The sequence below is a fragment of the Drosophila takahashii genome, chromosome 2L (genome assembly GCF_030179915.1).
Source record: "Drosophila takahashii strain IR98-3 E-12201 chromosome 2L, DtakHiC1v2, whole genome shotgun sequence".
NCBI lineage: Eukaryota > Metazoa > Arthropoda > Insecta > Diptera > Drosophilidae > Drosophila > Drosophila takahashii.
Window position 1 is genome coordinate 16046129 of NC_091678.1, and position 22355 is coordinate 16068483.

Consider the following 22355-nt stretch of genomic DNA (forward strand, 5'->3'; position numbering starts at 1 on the left):
GTCATCTTCATAATCTCCACTTCCTCGTCTCCCAAGTACCAGCATAGCACATTGCAATTCCTGCTTGTCATTCGAACACTCCCCAGGCTCACCCATATATATATTTATTTTATTTCGCGGCAATTTACAAATAAATAAACGCGGCTCAGCTGTTTGTGCCATTCACATGTCGCCGTTAAATGTACATTATGCACACATTTACAAATGGTCACCTTTTTCGATAAGTTACGATAGCAAAGAAAAAAACCGCCTTGTTTTGAAAAAAAAATGTTATTATTTTTGTTTTTTTTTAAATAAATTAGTAGAATAATATAGGCCATCGCAAAGACTTTTATCGTTAATATTAAGACACAAAAACCAAGGCTTTATTTGCCAAAAAATACACATTCACAGCATATACACATTATAGTACTATGCCTAATCCACCGCCGCTTCCCTCCTACACCACCAGTTATATATATTAAAATTGGTCAAAACTGTACACTTAAATTAAAAAAAGGCCGTTTCTTTAAAATTACTAATTTGACAAAAACATCGATAACAAATTTTAAAACATCGATGCATCGATGTTTCTCCCCGCTACCTGATATCGATGACACCCCTTGTTATTGTTTTGCCCAACACGAGCGCGTGTTTTCCGTTTAAATTGGTAATTATTAATTAAAACCAGGCCGGCATGTCGCTAATTACCCGTTTGCTGACCGGGAACAACACCCTGCGCCTGCGGGCCCTGGAAACTTTGGGCAGGGTGAGTTCGGAACGGGGAAATGGCCGAAAACCCAGCGGCTCGTTATGTAATTGTTGTAAGAAATGCAGCTTAATTACTTAATAACCTTTCAGGCCGGCTACAGTTCGCATGCCAAGTTCTCGGAGCACAGACCGATCGAGAAGATCCGGAATATAGGAATCTCGGCGCACATAGACAGTGGGAAGACAACGCTGACGGAGAGGATTCTCTTCTACACCGGAAGGATTGCGGAGATGCACGAGGTGCGGGGCAAGGACAATGTGGGTGCCACCATGGACAGCATGGAGCTGGAGCGGCAGCGGGGCATCACCATCCAGTCGGCGGCCACGTACACCCTGTGGAAGGACACGAATATCAATATTATCGACACCCCGGGACATGTGGACTTCACCGTGGAGGTGGAGCGCGCCCTTCGCGTCCTGGACGGTGCCGTTCTGGTGCTCTGCGCCGTGGGCGGAGTTCAGAGTCAAACGCTGACGGTCAACCGGCAGATGAAGCGCTACAATGTCCCCTGTTTGGCCTTCATCAACAAGCTGGATCGCCTGGGCTCGAATCCCTATCGAGTTCTGTCCCAAATGCGCTCGAAAATGAACCACAATGCTGCTTTCATTCAACTGCCCATCGGCGTGGAGAGCAATTGCAAGGGCATCGTGGACTTGGTGCGCGAAAGAGCAATTTACTTCGAGGGCGAGCATGGAATGGATCTTAGGCTGGATGAAATCCCGCAGGAAATGCGGGTGGAGAGTCAGGAAAGAAGGCAAGAGCTCATCGAACACTTGTCCAATGCGGATGACACGTTCGGCGAACTTTTCCTGGAGGAGAAACCCTTCACAGAAGATGACATCAAGGCGGCGCTGAGGAGAACGTGCATCAATAGGACCTTCACACCCGTTTTGGTGGGCACGGCACTGAAGAACAAAGGTGTGCAGCCACTGCTCGATGCCGTACTTGAATACCTGCCCAATCCCGGCGAGGTGGAGAACCTGGGCTTCGTGGAGAAGGAGGGACAAGAGCCAGAGAAAATAGTCTTAAATCCCGCCCGCGATGGCAAGGATCCCTTCGTGGGATTGGCTTTCAAACTGGAAGCTGGACGCTTTGGCCAGCTAACCTACCTCAGATGCTACCAAGGAGTCCTGCGCAAAGGGGACAACATCTTCAATGCGCGCACCAATAAGAAGGTGAGAATTGCTCGCTTGGTTCGCCTTCACTCCAGCCAAATGGAGGATGTCAACGAGGTCTATGCCGGCGATATATTTGCCTTGTTCGGCGTGGACTGCGCCTCTGGCGACACTTTTACCACCAATCCCAAGAACAATCTGGCCATGGAATCGATATTCGTGCCCGAGCCCGTTGTCTCAATGGCCATTAAGCCGAATAACACCAAGGATAGGGATAATTTCTCCAAGGCCATCGCGAGATTCACCAAAGAGGATCCTACATTCCACTTCTTTTTCGACAACGATGTGAAGGAAACTCTCGTTTCGGGAATGGGTGAATTGCACTTGGAGATTTACGCCCAGCGAATGGAGAGGGAATACGGCTGCCCAGTGACGCTGGGAAAGCCCAAAGTGGCATTTAGGGAAACCTTGGTGGGACCCTGTGAGTTTGATTACCTGCACAAGAAGCAGTCGGGAGGATCGGGTCAATATGCCAGGATTATCGGGGTCATGGAACCACTGCCACCCAATCAAAATACCCTGCTGGAATTCGTGGACGAAACGGTGGGCACTAATGTGCCAAAGCAATTTATTCCTGGCGTCGAGAAGGGTAAGGAAAATTTTTATTTATATTATAAATGATTCCTAAATCTTTGCTTTGTGTTTAGGTTACAGAGAAATGGCTGAGAAGGGAATGCTTTCCGGCCACAAGTTATCCGGCATTCGATTTCGCCTGCAGGATGGTGGCCATCACATCGTGGATTCCAGTGAACTCGCCTTCATGTTGGCCGCCCATGGTGCAATCAAAGAGGTCTTCCAGAACGGCAGCTGGCAAATCCTAGAGCCCATTATGCTGGTTGAGGTTACTGCGCCCGAGGAATTCCAGGGCGCAGTAATGGGCCACCTGAGCAAAAGGCATGGCATCATCACCGGAACTGAGGGAACCGAGGGCTGGTTCACTGTCTACGCAGAGGTTCCCCTGAACGACATGTTTGGCTATGCGGGAGAGCTGAGGTGAGTTTAATCTAATACAAAATTATACGAAAATCTAAAAATATTATTTATACATTTTTAGATCCAGTACCCAGGGCAAGGGAGAATTCACAATGGAGTACTCCAGATACTCGCCCTGCCTGCCAGATGTTCAGGACCAGATTGTGCGCCAATACCAGGATTCTCAGGGATTGGCTCAACCCGACAAGAAGAAAAAGAAGAACTAAATTATTATTTAGACATAGTTCCACCTATCATCTCTACTAAAACAAATTGTTATTGTGTCACCGCTATTTTTGCTTAGTTAAATCTTATTTCATACAACAATCTTCAGTTTTCACTGTGATAAATGCGACTTGTACAGTGTTTTTGTATAATAAAAGAAGACGGAATATTTTAAAAGAGTAAATTTTATTATTTCTGTGAGAATTTTTAAGGGCAACATTGTTTAAGAAAATAATAAATTAAATGTTACACATTGTTCATTCTCAAAAACTGCCCAAATTGTAAATCTTTTTTTTTATTTCTCAAAGAAGTTCTTAAAAAAGGTTCTGTTGTATAATTTTTATTAACGGTTTTTTAACGCTATTAACGAGTACTGAAAAAATATGTTGGTACAAATTTAAGTTTTTGTCGATGGTATAAAAAGATTGTTCTGTAATAATTTAAAAAGCGAAAAAAACAAAAACCATTTTGCAATTATAATTTAAATCACACCAAAGGTAAAATCACTTCAGTTTTAGTAATAACAATCTTTTAATCTGGAAGCTACTATCAAAGTAATTTTTCTAGTATAAATAGGCTTCAGAAAATAGTTAGGTAATAAACAGTTTTTAAAACTGTATAAAAATAAATATAATATTCGCAAAATCAAAAAAATGGTCAAACATCGATAGTCGCCAAGAAACATCGATATTTTAGTCGAAGTTTTCCCATCTCCATTATTATTGCGTTAGGGAATTTACAGTTGGGATTTTGGCAAAATTTCGAAACTTCGCTTTGTATTTTGCTTTTGTTGTTGCGTTTTGTTTTTGCCTGCGTTCGGTTGATTCGCGGACGGTTTTCCCTGGAAATAGCTGAGAAAATGCAAACTGAGGCGAGATAAGAGGAAAACTGCCCCACCGACAGGTGCCGAAAGTGTAAACGAAGCGAGGGAAAGCAAGAAAATAAACCGACAAGCGACAACAATTAGCGAGCGAATAATACGCTGAGTTTCCCGAAACAATAACAACAGCGTAACCACAACAAAAATTTAACTCAATTAAAAGAAAAGGCAACGGGGGGAAATGCAATTGAAATGCCCAGAACATTTTTGAAGTGTGCCGATGTGTTTGCGTGGAAATGGAGCGATTTGTGATTGCAGCTTTTCTCTTGTCTAGTGCTTTCCGCTGCCAGAAAAGTGGGCGCAGGAAAATCGCTAGCGATTCGTGAGCAGGAAAGAGAAAATTCGGGGAAAATTCAATACAAAAAATCGCGGAAAACAAAAACGCAGGAAAAATAGAAGAGAGCGAGACGGCGAGAAGGAAAATAAATATCTTTTGTGCTTGTGTGCGTCAGTGTGTGCGTGTGCAGAAGGAGAAGATCAAAGCGAAACGACAAAAACAACAATAACAGTAACAGAAACAAAAACAAGACACACAGCTGACTTGACTTCCTCTCTCTCTTTCCTTCCTGCATACACTGTTCGAAAAATAATAGTTACTTTTGCAAATGCCATGCAAAATCCAACAACAACGACTACTTCCAATCGCCGGCTTTTAAACTAGTCAACAAAACCATAAAATAACTAAAAAATCAATACAAAGCACACATATCCAAAAGTCGACAGCAAATAATTAATATTCTAATCAACAAAGTAATCTACAAAACGAAAAGAAAACAAAACTAAATTTTTAGTAGCCGAGTAGCTGGAAATATAAAAAATACATCACAATGGATTGGATCATCAACGATGAGATGGGCCTTACGGTGGGTCATATTGTGGGCTGGGCCGCCGCCTCTGCGATGGTGATTGGGGGCGTTATCCCCTACGTTCCGCAATATATCGAGATCAAGAAGACGCAGGACGCGGAGGGATTCTCCCTATACGTATGCCTCGCCCTGCTGGTCGCCAATTCGCTGAGAATACTTTTCTGGTAAGACCCTTATTCTATTTTGTCCAAAAAAAAGGTTTTCCAAATGTCTTAAAATTAGATTGTTAAAAGATAGATTCCTAGATATAATGTCAGAAAAAAGTTAGATTACAAAAGCAGAAATATAAACAGTCTAAATTTGCAAGTATTTTAGGCCAAAATAATACAGTTTATGAGCAATAAATCAATCAAGAAAGGAAAGACGAATTTATATATTGCACGTGCTTATTTCTCTTTGACTATACAGCATTCACAAATAAAACAAACCATTTTCAAAGGCAAATAAACATCTGCAATATTTCCTTCTTTTTTAATGGGTACTTAAAATGGTTCACACATTGTTCAAATCTATTTATTGTCTGAAATCGAACATCTTGGCTTAAAATTTAAATTCTAAAATTTATAAAGGTGTCATAGGTCTTTTTAGGTACATATTGTAATTTTATGTACTTAATGCTTAAACTCAAACACCTCGGCTTTATTTTAAAATCTTTAAAATTTAGAGCGGTGTTCTGTAATATCTTTAGGTACTTGCAAACTCTCTAAGTAAACGCCTTCCCATTATTATCTTGCCTATTATGGGATGACTAAACCCACTCTGCAAACACCTCGTATCTCGGCTTATCTGGGGGTTATACAAACCGCTTATCGCTCGGAATTCTCCCGCGGTCCGTCGCGACATTTTACGGTTTCCACCACTTGAGACCCCCTATCTGTGTATAGCTTCGTCATGATTTCTAGTCGATTTCGCAGACCATAGAATTCCAAAAAATTGTCCAAGGACTATTGGACTGGTTTTATCTTTATTGGACGCGCTGCGATATGGTATTTGGCACAATGTCATCGATAATCGCCATTTTCGCTGGGGTTTATGACAATTATTGGAAGATTTATCAGACCTCATGCTGATTGGGGAAAATGATTCCCGGGTGAACTGGTGTTTAGTGAGATGATTGATAAGAAATTTACGCCCAACTTGTGTTACTGTAGCTTTGGAAGTCAAAACACAAATTTCGATTCTCGGAACTCCTCCCATTTCTGCTTAATAACTTGAAAACTAAATTATCATGGAAAAAATATGAAGTGATTCGCTCTTACAGTGAATACCTCCCTTAAAAAGTTGATTCATCGTTTAAAAGAGAGATATAAATCAAAATTAATAAAATAAATTTTTAATTCAATTTGTATGGGTGTGCAAAATAGCTTTCAAAATGTGACAATGCCATTTAAACCAGTCGAAACTGCTTCAGCAACCAAACAAACAAAAATATAATTGAATTTACCTAAACGTTATTGTTTATTCGGAACATACTTTGATATTCCATTCAATCTAAATAATTGTGATTTTGTTCCAACGGAACTAGACTATTTTTGAGGCTAGCAACTCCAACTCGCCTTTAAAACCCAGGGTCAACTACTTTTGCCCATCTGGTTTTTAAGTTTATTTTTGTTTACCCCGCTTAAAGCCGCTTCTGTTATGGTGTTTTTAAGACCCAACGCTTCCTATAAATAAATTATTAACAAGGCAAGTGAAACGTGAACAAAAAATATAGGAGCAACTGGTGGCCTCATCGACGCCGTCAAATTGTCTGGCCTGGGTGGCAATCAATAAATTAATTATTAAGCTAGAAACTGTTGCCGGCGAGCAAAGTGAATCAGCTGTGCAACAACGAGGCTTTGCGCGGAATAATCCCAATACTATATTTTTTATATATAGATTTTTACGATTCTTGGTGGAGAGGCGTTTTTTCTTGACACGCGATGAGTTTTGATGGGTTTTATGAATAAAAACAACCTGGGGGGTTTAATAATGCATTAGGAAACCTTCATAGGAAGTAGTTTTCAAATTATGCACGACTTTTTAAAGTGCATTCGGTAATTAGTATTTTCCGTTGGACTTTTTTTTCCGGCGCAAGATAATTGTTATTATTCTGACTAATCGCGGCGATATGGATAATCCCCTACAAACACCCACACACTTTGCAACAAAATGCACGAAACACTTAAACTATTTTAGTCAATTTTTTTGTGCATTCACTATAAATTGCTAGCAATTACAAATAATTATTTAATATGTTAGAGATATAAAGTGTACAAATATACAAGGTTACTCCCAGGGGAAAACTTTCCCAACAAAAAGATAGGAACAAAGCGAGTGACACATTCGAAGCGAAGTCTTTATTGAAATAATTGACAGCGTGGCTGCCTTTGTTGTTGATCGTCAAATATGCATATTTAACAAAGAATTAATCACAAACCTCACAGTATGATATGAATAAATATAAGTGAAAACTGAAAGTTCTAACCAACGGATAACTAAGTAAATCTAAAGTCTACACTAGGCCTTCTGTATGAGCTCACCGTTTTTAAATAATTGTGATTGGTGTAAAATCGAGGCAGCTATTGTTTTTTACGTGATACGAACAGATTCTACTCATAAGATAACAAGTTTGGAATTTTTTCAAGGGCTTTTAAACTGATGTAGGAAGTAAAGCATTTTCTTGATTAATATTTTACCTATCTTATCTAAATTATAAATCGTCAATGGTGACTAATGTGTTAAGATTCATAAATTTATTTATTTTTCGAGCGTCTTGAAATTACAACGTTTTACTGATTTAGTCAACTTACAAATAAAATACGGCTAAATGTAGGCGTTAAATGATAAATGAATCAGATTATCTGACTATTAGCTGCTGACCGAAAGCACTGCGTATAAAGAAAACACATAGCCCTATATATTCACCTAAGTTTATTTATTTAACTGTCAGAGCCAACAAAGCGGAGTCAAATTTCGCAAAAAGGTTTCCTCGCATAAAAAACGCCAACATTATGACTCAATAAGTTGGCCAGGTCAGTGGGGCGTGACTAAACAAGTCTGCATTATAATTTACACTTTCATTCCAGGCATATAACAATGGATGTGAATATAGTATACAAACGGTTAGTTCGGCTCAGGCACAGTCATTTCTATATTTATAATTTTCATGCCAGCATTTGCTCAAATATTTACACAATTTGTCAGCCTGACTGAATACACGAGCCGTTTTAACACTTAACAAATTAATAAAACTGAGGCAACATTCGACAGTAATTAAAATTCTATAGTATAGCCTAAAATCTGAATATTCATTCACATATGGAATTTTCCTTTATATTTCAGCTACAAACTCACTTAAAATGTTGCAAAAATTGTTCCGGCCAAATGCCATTTGAAATTGTTGCCAACTATTCGTATTACTTATACAACTCAATCTGTGGGGAAGTGAAGGGTTACAGCTTGAGAACTTGGGGGTTCATTGAACTTATTTAAAGCAATTATATGAGAATCAAGTTTCAGGGGAATGTGGGGGCCTTTAAAAGTTAAACAACCAAGAAGGAAACGTAATAACCTGCAAAGTTGCTGACTAATTGGGTTCTTCTGTATAAAGTAACTCAGGCATTATAGCGAATTATATTTAATCACGTTTTAAATAGTCATTTTAAGGATGACTTATAGTGACTAGTAAAAAATTAAGAGAAATGTGAAATTATACAAATTCATAACCATTTTAACCACACAGTGAAAAGGAATGTACACTATTTTTAAATGTAGAAGTAAAATAATGGGAGTAAAGCTGATAATAAATTTAAATTGATTATTATTTTGAATCGGAATATTTTTTATAAACACTTCCGCTATTGATAGCAAAACGGCTATACTATACATATAGGGATAGTTCTTCGGTTTTCCATACAATCTACTCGACAATTTCCAAGCAATCAGTTGCTGGTAAAATGCACCATTCCCAGTAAATGTTTATGATGTTTGCGTAAAGCGGGCACAAATCGACTTTTACTTGAGGAGCTCTTCAAAGAGCTCTTTCTTATCACTATTGTACAAAGGGAGTGTGTATGTGTGTATAAAGATAACCCAAGTCTCGCCATCAGGCGATGATTGTGTGTCTACTCCAACCAATTAATTTATTTACGTAAATACTTATCAAAATAATGCGCTCCCTAATACCGTAATCTAATGATATGCCCAAAAAGATAAAGATATCTACAAATGTCACACGCTTTCGCCCAATTATTTGGTAATTTTAAATTTGCTTATCAATAAATGATTTCAAACAAAAACGAAAAAAGAAATGAAGACACTTTTCAATCTAATCTAAATTTTTTAATTATTTATAAGGCAGTCCCAACTTTCATTCACATTTATTTATACAAGCTTTGTCCCACTTTCCTTGTTTATTTATTATTAATACTTACGACTGGATGGGAAAAATGAAAAAACTTTTTTCCAAAGGCAAACAACTTTATTGGACATTTTCTCGCCGAAGGTCAAGGTTTGTGGGCGGAAACTGGGAGGTTTGCTGGAAAGACTATACCAATTAAGTTTTCGGGGTATTTTTTTTAGGGGAAGGACGGGATCTGCTTGATATTTGCTGACCAGCAAACCGAGCTGAGTACGGCCCATAAATGTTTACGGTTTTTGGTCTGCCGATGTTGCTTTTTTTCGCATGGCATGCAAATTATTTTTTTTTTTTAATTTCTGAACCGGTCACGACCGCGAAAGTCGATGTAGTTGATAATATTGTTGCTGCCGGGGCTCTGGTTTTTATCAACGATAAAAAGCCAATCTATATGTATTATTATTTTTTTGTGTTTCCCATTTAGGCTGTGGCACTTGTCTCATCGTTGTTGAAATCTTGCCCGGTTGGTTGGCAACTTAATTGTGGTTATAGCGACAGGGAAAGATTTATAATTTCGATGGGGAAGTTGTCTCGGCACGAGTTTGCTTGTCAACTTTTAAGAGCACTTGAAATTCAAGTTGCATTTGTTGCAAAGTTGTTGAGAAGCTACAAAAGTTTACGTAATCATTTTCTGATTTTAGGCACACACATACCAATTTTATAAACTGCTCAAAATAATATATGGGAAATATTTATAGATGATTTGTTCAGAATATTTATAATAATAATTATTTAAACTAAAAAATATATCGAATATATAATTAACACATTGAATAAAAAAAACAACAACGAATCCTACATATTTTTAAAAGTGTATCTGTTTCTAAGCGTTCTCTTGTTATTCATATAGGAACAATATAGTTAACTTGCGAATTAGCGTGCTGCAAATCCGTTTATTGGCTTGCATAAACACTTAAGTTTCAACAGTAACTAAGCGGAGATAATTTCGTTATTACGATTTTAGCTTTGTACAAATTCTAAACTGGCATATACCACTTGTCCAATTAACCGTTTTAATTAAAGAGCTCATATGAGCACCCGAAACTAGCTACCTAATTGTACCAATTATCAGTTTTCATTGGCCTCTCCCATTCGAATGAGTGAACCCAGGGGTTATCTGTCGCATTACATAGTTTTAAAAGCCCCTTCTAAACTGAGAGACCCCTTCTTAAGCCGATTGGCACTATCTCAATCGCATTTGTTCCGTTTCAAGACAAAGTTTTGCTTTTAATGCGAAGCAAACTGATAACCTGGGTGCGGTTAATGGCAAAGGTCAACCGACAAAGTCTTATCACCCGCACATCCCCCTAAAAATTAAATGTATTTGTGTTTGAAGATTTTTACGTAATTAAAAACAAAAGAGAGCTTTGCTGCACCGAAAGCCAGCCGTTCACGCCATATTTCGTGCTGTGGGACAATCCCTAAAAGTTTGCGTCACAGGTGCGGAAAGGACAGACAATTAAAACACACTCCACAACGTTAATCTTTTGCCTTTGTTGGGCTTTATGGCCGAGACGTTGCCCTAATTGAATTTTAATGCCAAGCCAAAGTCAGGTCGTGTTCCTAAGGTTGTTACCTAGCATTTTCCTATGAATCTGGGCTCTAGCAAGACTCCAAATTTGCTGACGATGGCGGAAAATTCAAAAGGGAAGTGCACAGCTAATCGAAAAGTCTAAACAGTCTCCCGTCAATCGGCGTTCGTTCAATGTTTACGGTTTTGGCCTGCTGAATGGGGAATCACAACCGAAGAGGCTTCTTTGCATGCGAAAAATGTGCGACTTTGAGTGACGCAAATGTTTGCACGAAGCCAACAAGCAGAGATTTCAATTTCTCAATTAGAATAGATTTTTGCCGGACAGAGTTGGGCAGAAGTCGAGATAATCTCCCCAAGGCAAACCTAAGGAATATTAAATTTCATCATAGAGACATTGCTTTAATGTTTAATGGGCCAAAAAGCTAGGCTTATTGAATTTGTAAGCTGGCTGCTAAGTAAGAGGATTTAATAAGTTTTGGGTCGTTTTATGTTCCACTTTAAGCTTTATTGAGGGCAGGGGAAAAAGATTTGTAAGACTTTAAAGACCTGATAGGTGAATGTGCGTTTCAAGAAATTAGAAATCAGAAAAAAAAATTTAAAGTATAACAGTTTGTATAACAGCCTATTTTAAGCAAGTTTCAAAGTTTTTATTCTTTTTACCCATTTTTAATCATTTATGACATGGTTTTCATGGTCTCATAGGTTGAATCAATAAAAATATACTCCAAAGACTATTCCAACCTCCATTCAAAAGTTTTTAACCACATATCGATTATTTTTCACGCATAAGTTGACTTCAGAATGCGCTCAATCCCCAACCTCTATGCCATTTAATCCCAAACTTAGTTAAAAAATGCGGATAAAAAGTTTTAAACAGCATTATCACGCTTGGTTTGACTTCGAGAAGCAGATGTGGCCGCCAAATGTCATTGACACATTTCGGCAAGCCTTTAAGGCGCATGACTTTGAATTTTTTTCGACAAGCTGGGATGACTATTGCAGCGACTGGTATATAAGAAATTGTGGTAGGTCTGAGAAAATATTATATGCAAATCAGAAGGCGAGTCACTTAGTCAGCTCAAAAGTTTTACTTTCTATCTGCAGGGGTATAAATATTCCGATATTACATATCAAATAAAAACACCTCTTAACGAGGTAAAAAACTAGTGACGACCGCACCTTCAACATACAAAAGTTCTGATATCAACATTTGTGACGAAAAATTATTACACTCGTCATTAAATAGACTTTCTAATATTTTCTCATTCGGCCCGCCCTAGCAAACTATTCCAACCTTTTTCCCTTCACAGGCATTTTCTATTGCAGCGTGCCGAATGAGAAAATATTAGAAAGTCTATTTAATGACGAGTGTAATAATTTTTCGTCACAAATGTTGATATCAGAACTTTTGTATGTTGAAGGTGCGGTCGTCACTAGTTTTTTACCTCGTTAAGAGGTGTTTTTATTTGATATCAGAAGTTTTTGTTTGTTTACTTTTGCTCTCATAGGAGCTAATATATACATTTAAATTTAAATTGGTCAATCATAATTTTTAAACTATTGTATTTTAACAAATTGAGTTAAAAAGGCGTTGAAGTATTTCAAAATACCTTTTAAACGAGGTATAGCACATGTCTGTACCTTTAGTAGTGTAGAACTTACAAACTAACGAAATTTAGCTATTTTTAGCTTTTTCCCGCTAAAGTAGCGGCTTTTTCCAAAAGTCGTAGAACAAAAGATTCCTATATGGAACTCTTAAGTGCAAATTTACTGATTCCATGACCCTAAAATACAGTTCGGATACCCTCCCACAAAATTCAATACTCAGGGAGCGTTAATTGTTCGAGCTGGCAACAGTGGCTATTTTCGTATAAAAATAACTATTAAACGTGACTTTTTACAGTAATGTGTTATATACCAAAATTTAAGGAATCTCAAGGGCTATACAGTTTAAGGTTTTAAAGAAAATCGTTAGAGCCGTTTTTGAGAAAAATAAAAAAAAGCTAAAAAAAAAGTTTTAAAAAATTGTCTTTTGTTCATATTTTTTTAACTATTACATTTACACAAATTGCATATAGAAGGCGTTTATAGCATTTCAAAATACCTTTCAAACGAGATGCAGCACAAGTCTGTAGCTGTAGTAGTATAGAAGTTACGGCTTTCCGAATTTTAGCTATTTATAGCTGTTTTCCCGCTAAACTAGCGAGTTTTTCCAAAAGTGGTAGAACAAAAGTTTTTTATATCGATGTGATGAACGTCATATCAAATTTTCAGAACTTAAAAAACATGTTTTGGACAAGTGGACAAGTGGACAAGTGGACAAGTGGACAAACAGAATTAAATTTTCATTTTGGGAAGAAGAAGAAAATCTTATTTTGGCTATAACTTTTGAACGGAGCGTCGGATTTTGACAAATGACCCCTCATTCGACGGGTATTTTCAAAAGGAATACAAGTAAATCATTGCGAGGGGGCATTTATCCCCACCGGCCCCAACAGCTCCAAATTTCTAAATTTTTACTTTTTCACTTTCACCGCTCTCTCTCCCAATCCAATTGATTTTCTTAAAGTCTTGGTATGCAATCCTTTAAGTTTTTGCAATACCTTTCGATTGGTGTATTACTCATTACGATCTGACTATCACAGCAGATTTTCATTTCTTCGTGTATATATAGTAGTCGCCTTCGCACACTCTCCTGGTGCGCTTCGTCACTACATGGACTGCCGTCCATAGTGATCTGCCATCGAATTGGCTACAAATTTCATGCTCATATGCAAATCAACGAATTGTTTTGCTCCCGCCTGGGTTCCTTTTATTTTCCCATTTTCAATTGTGGCCTTTTTTCCTATTTCTTCTCTTCTGACTTTGTTTGCCATCTGCGCTCTAGACTCTATTTCCGTTTTCGCTTCTGGCTGTGGCTTTTCTGGGGGCGTAAATTGAAGTGTTTCCCCCAGCTAAAGTCACACACACAGCTCTTCTGGGTGGCTAGCATCTTTTGTTTGTGTTTCGGTTACGGATTTTATGGGCTTAGCGCCATGTGGGTGTGCTCAGTTCGCATTAATTTCCATTGAGCAAATCAAATGATATAATAAAATATTTATTGTTTCATTTAATGGGGGATTTTTGGAAAATATGACAGTTTTAGATGACATTTCTGGAGCTTGTATAACAGTTTTCATATTCTTTGATTTTATTTATGTTTTCAAAGTGGCTTTCTTTTGGAAAATTGTATCATCATTTGTAGTAATTTAACTACTCTTCTTATTCCTTAAAGCATTGCTTTAGCCTTTCTAAATTTTGGAAACGTATAATACTTTAGTTTAAGGCTTATTCATCTACAACTTAGTATACATCTAGTCCAGTTCATTGGCAATCGCTATTCATCTGTACTTCTAGTTCATCGCCACTTTATCCTTTATCCCCGACAAGGTCATTTCGAGCAGCTTAGCTGGGCGCTCAACGAAATCCATCTGGGTTTTAGATCGACCCAGTTATGGGCATTCATCATCATCAGCGGCGGGCAATCCATTCCATTCATTCATTGACTCAATGGGAAGTGGGTAAAATTATGCTGTAGTTGTTGGTTCCTTTTTCCCTCTGCTCATCAGGCGCCAACTTGTGTGTTTACACAAGTCTCGAAGCAGGCAATCCACAAACGTGGCCAACACTCTTGCACAATGTGGTTCCGAAATAACCGGAATATACGGACATAAGTGCTTTCGGTTCCGTTAGTTAGGAGCCCTTCAGCAGTGAGACAATGATGAGGACTTTCGTCCACGGCGAGTGTAGCCTACTTACAGGCTACAGGCCTCCACGGCAGTTTAACCAAATGAAATTTGTGTTAAGCGCAATGTGCTATAACCTTGGCTTAAACACAATCCTTTACAGCTGGGGTGGAAATTATAGAGCTAAATATCGATGGCCACTAAAAACGAAAATCTTACTAGAATTTTTAATAGAGATGTCCGACAGATATAAATTTCTAGGATTCAAACCTCTAATGTATATCAGGAATTTTTAAAAACCAGGGAACGTAACTGTTATAAGTTTTATTTTAAAAATCACACTTTAATAGTTATTTTCTGATTTGTAAAGTAAAACTCAAAGAATAACTGTTATTTTTTGAGTTTTATAATAAAAGTTGACAAATAACAGTTATTCGTCGTGATCAAAAATAAAACTCAAACTTGATTTATGGCGATTTTGTGGGTAAACAAAATTAAAAAAAAATATAGGTATAAAATATGCGCGGTTGCCTTTTTTAACAAATTTTTAGTAAGTTATAAAAAGCACGGGTATCATGTTTTTTTTAATTATTTCATTTTTTCAAAAATGTCAAAGGAATAACTGTTATTCATAAAAATCAAAAAATAACAGTTATTTTTTGAGTTTTATTATAAAAATCAAAAAATAAAAATCATTACGGATTTGTAAACTACAATGGCTAATAAAAATTGTGGCGTATTTAAAAAATTTTTAGGACCCTTCTAAGTGCGTGATTTTTTTGTATGAAAAATTTACAATAACAGTTATTTTCGTTCCCTGTTAAAAACTTTAAAGTTGCTTTTTGTAAAATCTTTTCTTTGGTGAAATGAAACCATGGGATTTATGTGTCCAAATTTATTGTTGCATACTTTTAGACACCTAAGTTATATGTTTATTCAACGCACGATAATTAAGTCTTTTAGTTTTATTATTGTGACAGCAACTGTTCATGGGGCAGACAAAGCCCACCCACACTTGAGTAAACATTGCGCTGAAGGCAACACGGAATTTTAATTATGTCTAGAACAGACACAAAAGGTTAGCGCCTGAACAAAATCCTCACACGTGTAGAACAGCTTGCAAATTGCTTGGCTCCATTTTGGTGACTTAATTTGCAGGCCCCGCCGACAAATTCTATCAATAAAACTTTCATCATGCCTAAGTGACATTTTCGGGGCTCACCTATTTAGCGAAATTGCTGCGGCTATTCGAACAAATTGCCAGTGAAAGTGAGCCTGAATATGCAGTTGAAAAATGGGAAGTGGGCTTGCTTGGGTATTACCACCCGGTAGTTGGGAAATTGTTTACATTGCAGGCTCAGGCACACCGCCAAATATGTACGACTCTATGCATATATGTGAGTTTGTAATGCACGTATACAATTTTATCGATTTTTTACGACATATTTTACACATTGAAGCGTGCAAAATGTTATGCCCAGTGGGTGGAAGGAGGTGCCGGTGTGTTTCTACTTTTTTTTTTTGCCAAGTTAAAAGGTAAAGCCAATTTTGCACTAGTGTTGGGATGTTAGTTTTTCTGTTATGACTACAAATTGGTATGTTTGCAATGAAAATGTTAGCATTGAAGAAAATTGCACTTGTTATACAAACTCAAAAAACATGCTTTATAAAAATTAAAGTTGAATTCCTAATACAGGTAGAATTCAATTTTCAAAATGGAACTTTTAAATTAACTAACTAAATTTATTCTGAGCTAAAACGAAAATCATTATCCACATAATGTTATAACCCAGAATAACACGTTCCGTATTTGAGTATGTTATTTAAGTTCTTTATAATGTAAAAAATTAAAATTATTAACTATAAATGCAGATTAAATATCAAGTAAATAGTCTTTGATTAAAACACCCCTTACCATGCCTTAACTGGAATTCTTCTCCAATTCCGTTCACGGAATCGAAATGTCAATGTGTTTTGCATGTCATTTAAAGGCGATTTATGTGGTGATTCGGTTGATGCCATGGAATGGAATGGCATTGACTTGGCACAACTTGTAATTCAATTTCCATGCCATGCCCGAGCGCCTTGCCAAAAGAGGGGGGCTTAAATAACCCCCGTTGCCCCATTTCCCCCTTTTAACTATCTTGAAAATCGGAAACAACCCGGAAATGTATGCTATCTGCTGTAATTGTGATTGCGAACGACATCTGCGGCTTTCAGTACAACAGTTGGGCCCACAAATCGAGACCAGCGAAATACCAACAAACTGTCGCATTTTTTTAATAACACTTGGTGATGACTTTCTGTCGGACATAAGGACTTTCATCCAAACAAATCCCCAGCAAATCGACGGACTTTCCCTTCGGTTTGGTCGGCTTTTGTTTGGGGCCTTGCCAAATGCTCAACACGTTTCACTCATTGTTGGTTGTTTGTGCTCGGGGACCCTTTTTTCACCCACTTGGCATCTGTCAGATTTGTGACAGTGCCGCTTGACACAGTCCTGGGATTTCTGCATCCCCTGCTCCGTGTTGAAAGTATCGTACATTAAACCCAGCTGCAGACCTCATAATCGATTCGGTTCGAGAGTGAATTATGCTGTTGGGAGCACATCAATCACTTGTTGGGGCCCCTAGTTGGGCGCCATATAAGCACCTGTCAATTAGCTGTACTTAACGCTACATTGTGCAGTTGTCCACTCAGGAGTGATAAATAATAATTCCCTTTAATGCATTGAAGCCTAGGGTCTGGCCATTAAGAATGATAAATCGCAGAGGTGAAGAGATATCTACTTATTCTCTTAGGATCATTAATATTGAAAATATGCCAAGTTTCAAATACAAAATAATTTATTACAATTTAAATGTTATAGACAGTAGATAAAATCTTTCTGTGTATGCTAATTATAGCCTAACCCCTAAATGAAATCCCGCCAAGGACACAACCACATCTCGATAGTGGAAAGTCAATTAAAATGTCATTTTGTGTTGACCCCTCTGACCGACTGACCTTTAACAATTTTTGCTCTGATTTTCCAGGTTCTCCAGCCGCTACGAGCTTCCACTGCTGGTTCAGAGTGTCGTGATGAACGTGACCATGTTCCTGATGATCCATCTGTGCGTGAAGGTGAAGCGGGTTAATGCCAATAACCGCGAGCACGCCCTGCGAGGTGAGTCCCATCAGCAGTTTGAAAACTGTCACCCTGAGGATAAACATGTCAACTATCTATCTCACCCTTCTTCCTTTTTCCAGGCGACGAACTGCATTTGCCCAAAGTGATGACGGACACGGATACGGGAGCCTCTGTTTCCACTGAAGCGGGCGGAAGCGTCCTGAAGCGGGTTCGCTCCCGGCATTATCTCAATGGTGAGTCAACTGATTTTAGGGGGTAAAAAGAGATATTTTAGGATGTACTATAACTCACGGTAACCTTAAAGATTAAATTCCATTTTTAGAATATGAAATGTACCTAAAGGTTAAAAATAGGAACTAAATCTTAGTGTCTATACCATCCTTAGTTTCCCTAGTTTTCCTCTTCAAAAGACAATGAAACCAAATGCTCTAAGCGTTCGACGTACAAACAACTTTTCACTCAATTGACGGCAATTTCCTGTGTCACTCCCAAGAAAATAGATTGAAATAAAATAAAATGTGGTGTTGAGAAGTTAGGGGATTGCAATTTCATTACCATTAGCGAAGTACAGAAGGCTCCACCTTCTGTTCTTTTTATCATAGCATATATCTTTATGAAGCGAAGCGCTCGTTTGCTGTCCGCATTTATTTCTTCTCCTTCATTACTTCTTATCAGCAAGTAGAAAGGCATGAAACTAGGTTAGGCGGTAGGGTTCTCTGGGCGGTAAATTGATCAACGAACCACGGCGAGCAGAACCAATATACACCCACACCGACACGAGCTAATTATATTGGCACGCCTTGGGCTTCTTTGTACATTGCTTGTCGTAAATTGTGCAGCGCCTAAAAGCAGCCGAGATAATGAAAATTGATTTCCAACTGGCTGCCATCTTCAGGCGGCTGATATGGACTTGCACGATTTATAGAGTGGTAAATTCTGGGGTCATGACCTAAGGCTTCCTTACTGTAGATGAACAAACGTTTATTTAACGATTGATTATAAAGGGGTAAGAGCGATTTTATTTGAATAGCTAGTAACGAATAAATAATAATTATTTTATTAATATTTAAAAAAAAAGATATTTTAAGTCTTTATATATTTATAAAAATTGTATTGAGAAATTAATATGTTCATGGGCAAAGTAGATTTTAAAACAGCGTCACAATTTTGTACTTATAATTTACTATTTTTCATCACAGATTGCTTTTTTTAAAAACCAATTTTAATCTAAACTTCAGTCTTGAATTATTTTAACATTTTTTTTTATAATATAAATAAATTTCTTTCATTAAATTTCTCTTAAAGATCTGGATTTTAAATACTTTTGGAGCTGGACAGACTTCCAATCGTATCTGGACTTTATGCTCGTCGTGTGGGCCGTGGGCGCCGCTATAACATATCTGATGCTTTCCGTGCATTGGTTCATGGAATCCATGGGCTTTGTGGCCGTCTTCACCGAGGCCATGTTGGGTGAGTCTCGATGAAAGCTGATGTAATTCTAGCAATCTCCTAACACATTTCGTTAATTAACTTAGGGGCGCCACAATTTCTACGCAACTTTAAGAATAAATCAACATATGGAATGAGCATACACATGGTGATCATGTGGACGCTCGGTGATATGTTCAAGACTGGTTACTTTATTGTTAGGAAAGCCCCATCGCAATTCTGGATCTGCGGCACGCTGCAGGCAAGTATTACCATCTATATATTTCCTACATAGTTCTTATATAATTATATTCCGATTACAGGTCAGCTTGGACATAGCGATCCTGTCACAGGTGTGGTTCTACCGCAAGAATTCCAAGCCGCGCGATTTGCGCCGCGGCGATTAGCAGTTTGCCCCCGAAGAACAGCCACAGCACACCCATCACCACGATCTACACACATCCCATTCCGAGGAGCATCAGCTATCGCTGCCCGTCACAGTGAGCAGCAGCGGAGACGATCATCTGCTGACGGCTCGTGCCGACGACGAGCACTTCAAGGTGCTGGACTTTGGTCAGTGCCACGATAATCGTGCGTTTCAGTATCACAATAATAACAAGATGTTGCCCAGACCAGGAGGCAGTGGCAAGAGTAAGGATGATAGCAGCATGGCAGCTGCCTTGGAGGTCGTCATTGTCCATTCCCCGGCTTCCAAGGAGCAAAGACTGATTGGCGGTCAGGAGGCGAGCGGTTGCTGCCGCAGGAAGCGAAATAATGCGACCCAAACCAGATTGGAGGGCGGCGGCAGTTGCTGTTGCGTGATCACCACCCACCATCACCACTGCCACTGCAATCACCACAGGCACCACCATCACCATCATCATCATTGTCACTACAGGAGCACAAAGAGACGAGCTCTGCTGCACCAGAAGAGGAGTCATCACCACCATCACAATCATAACCAGCATCTGCAAGTCAAGCAGCAGTCGAATCACAAACAAATGCTTCCATCTAACAACAACAACAAGTCTTCCTTGGACTCCAGCGAAGAGGCGATGCATCATCAGGCCATAGCCATTGAAATCGATGCGGCCACAATGAGCGAGGATGGAGATGAAAACAACAGCAGCACGGCCACGTCGAATTTCCCCTATAAGGTTGCCAGCGAAGGTGTAAAACCCATTATAATGGCTCCGCTTCGAGAGCAACATCGTCATCGGAGGGGTTCCTTGAATTCCAATACCACCATCGAAACCGATGAACTTTCGCACGATGAAGATGATGACGATGTGCGGATGGGCTCGCACCGTCTACCAGAAGATGAGACCCAACTAACGCAGCCAGCCATAACGAATAGTTCCAGTAGCTCCACAAAAAGGGGCAATCCTGCCTCCGCTCCAGCGCGAAATGAGTGTGTGCGGATCAAGAGAAAGAGGTTTATAGCAGAAGCTGGACAGGATTACTGCAGCAGTTGCTCGAGTTCCTGTTCCTGCAGCAGTTTGGATGAAGATCTGGAGGCCCATCACGAAATGACCGTTTCGGCGGAGTGTCATCAGTGTTTGCCGGGCTCCCGGAGAGCAAGTTTCTGCTCTTGTCATAATTCCACCTGCTGTTGTGGCTCCTGTTCCCAGGAAGAAGACGAGGAGGAGGAGGAAGCCGATGATGAGGACGACGAAACTACGGGCCAAAGGGAAAGCTTTTGTACAGCCGCCGATCATACCATTACCCCTTCGCAAGAGGGTGAGGATATGCATAGTAGTACCCTAACACCGCTCAGCACCCAGAGGTCTTCCTTCATGGAGCAGGATCATGGAGATCACACCATTAGAAGTGATAATGGCGGAGGCAACCTGACCGATGCAGATGCCTCTTCACTCAGCCAGTCGGCGGAGTACTTTTCGCTGTCATCCACGGCCGGAGGAGGAGCCTCTTTTCCTATCAAAGAAGAGGATAAAAAGGAGAAGCTGGAGAAGAAAGAGGTGAAGGATTTCAAGGAAAATGAAGTGGAGCCACCGTCCTGCAAACACTGGAATCGCAATCCACATGGCAAACACAAACGCGCCTCGTCGCCAGTGGACAACTCCTTATGACGAAGTGTCTCGCTGGTCGCCTGGCCAGCAATCGATGTGAATGCACTGCTGCAGCAGACCATTAGGAAATCGGCTGTGCTGCAGGAGACGCCAGTGCGCAGGAAATCCACTGCCAAAAAGGTTCCAAGTAATGATTCCTCCACGGCCACATTAACGGCCAGCGTTGTGACAGTGGCCAAATATCCGGGACCTGGCTTGGTCACCACTGTCACCAGTTTGAATGGCTGCGGAACCACCTATAGCTTCACCACCACCACGGCTGGACCTTTAAATCCTGCAGCTACCAGCAAGAGAAACTCCAAGTACTCGCCTGTACCAAATTCCGAGCCCTACCAATGCGATCCACTGCAGCAGAGCTCGACGGAAATCATCTTATAACTCATACAAACATACCTCTGCACCTTCAACTTTTATACAGTGCGAAGCCGTATAAGAGTCAAGGTTAAAGTTCATTAGTAGGAAGGGATTATACAATAACATAACACCAAAATTCGTGGAGATCGATGGGATGGAAGGTATATCGAAAAACCAAAATTCATAAAGCTGTTCAATTTGTTGTTATTCGGGGGTAACAAAAACCAAGATGAGGATGTAGAAAATGCAGACCTAGTTTATACATATTAGAACATAAAACCAATGTACATTATTTTTTATGTGAGATGCATCAAAAGATTAGCTTAAAATGTGAACTAGTTTCTAATATTTAGTTTCGGACTATGTGAATTTAAAGAAAAGGGTTTCAGCTGGGGAAGGGACCAAGCCAGAGTTGACAAAGCCTTCAAGTTTTCCAAAATCCACGCAAACACATATCCACTTTGTGCAAATTTCTAGCTTAGAAAACTTCCCTCAGCTCGGGCCTCGAACCTTGTTTAGATTTAACTTTATAAATCGTCATTGTTTTTCGTACATTAGTTAAATTCATTTTGTAGTCCTGTAAGTTCGATTTGTATAGAAAAAGAAACAACAACAAAATCAAACTTTAATCTCGATATTATTCTTTAAAGAATTTTTATACCCGTTACTCGTAGAGTAAAAGGGTATACTAGATTCGTGCAAAAGTATGTAACAGCTAGAAGGAAGCGTTTCCGACCCCATAAAGTATATATATTCTTGATCAGGGTCACTAGCCGAGTCGATCTAGCCATGTCCGTCTGTCCGTCTGTCCGTCTGTCCGTCTGTC

At 39.2% G+C, this 22355-nt stretch overlaps 2 protein-coding genes and 2 long non-coding RNA genes across 5 annotated transcripts; 2 read left to right on the top strand and 2 right to left on the bottom strand.

The window, feature by feature from the left end:
- The first annotated feature begins 591 nt into the window (after positions 1-591).
- Positions 592-3125, top strand: mEFG1 (mitochondrial translation elongation factor G 1). The gene is made up of 4 exons (XM_017149171.3): positions 592-748; positions 841-2515; positions 2574-2919; positions 2981-3125. Exons 1-4 carry the CDS (start codon positions 677-679, stop codon positions 3123-3125), a joined length of 2238 nt encoding a protein of 745 aa, XP_017004660.2. The 5' UTR covers positions 592-676.
- Positions 2751-5005, bottom strand: LOC138912028 (uncharacterized). Its single transcript, XR_011417665.1, has 3 exons — positions 4866-5005; positions 2973-3093; positions 2751-2914 (listed from the first exon to the last, which is right to left on the bottom strand). It is a non-coding gene; the product is annotated as an uncharacterized lncRNA (long non-coding RNA).
- Positions 3905-22115, top strand: LOC108062452 (uncharacterized). The gene is given in 6 exon segments (XM_017149142.3): positions 3905-5033; positions 17563-17693; positions 17777-17890; positions 18963-19127; positions 19193-19347; positions 19409-22115. Coding segments are annotated over 6 exon segments (2913 nt in total). The 5' UTR covers positions 3905-4830; the 3' UTR covers positions 21554-22115.
- On the bottom strand, positions 17356-18137 carry LOC138912027 (uncharacterized). 2 transcript variants are annotated; one of them, XR_011417663.1, is made up of 3 exons: positions 17994-18137; positions 17759-17899; positions 17356-17686 (listed from the first exon to the last, which is right to left on the bottom strand). It is a non-coding gene; the product is annotated as an uncharacterized lncRNA (long non-coding RNA). The 2 variants fall into 2 exon arrangements; XR_011417664.1 differs by having other exon boundaries at positions 18034-18091.
- Positions 22116-22355: the final 240 nt, after the last annotated feature.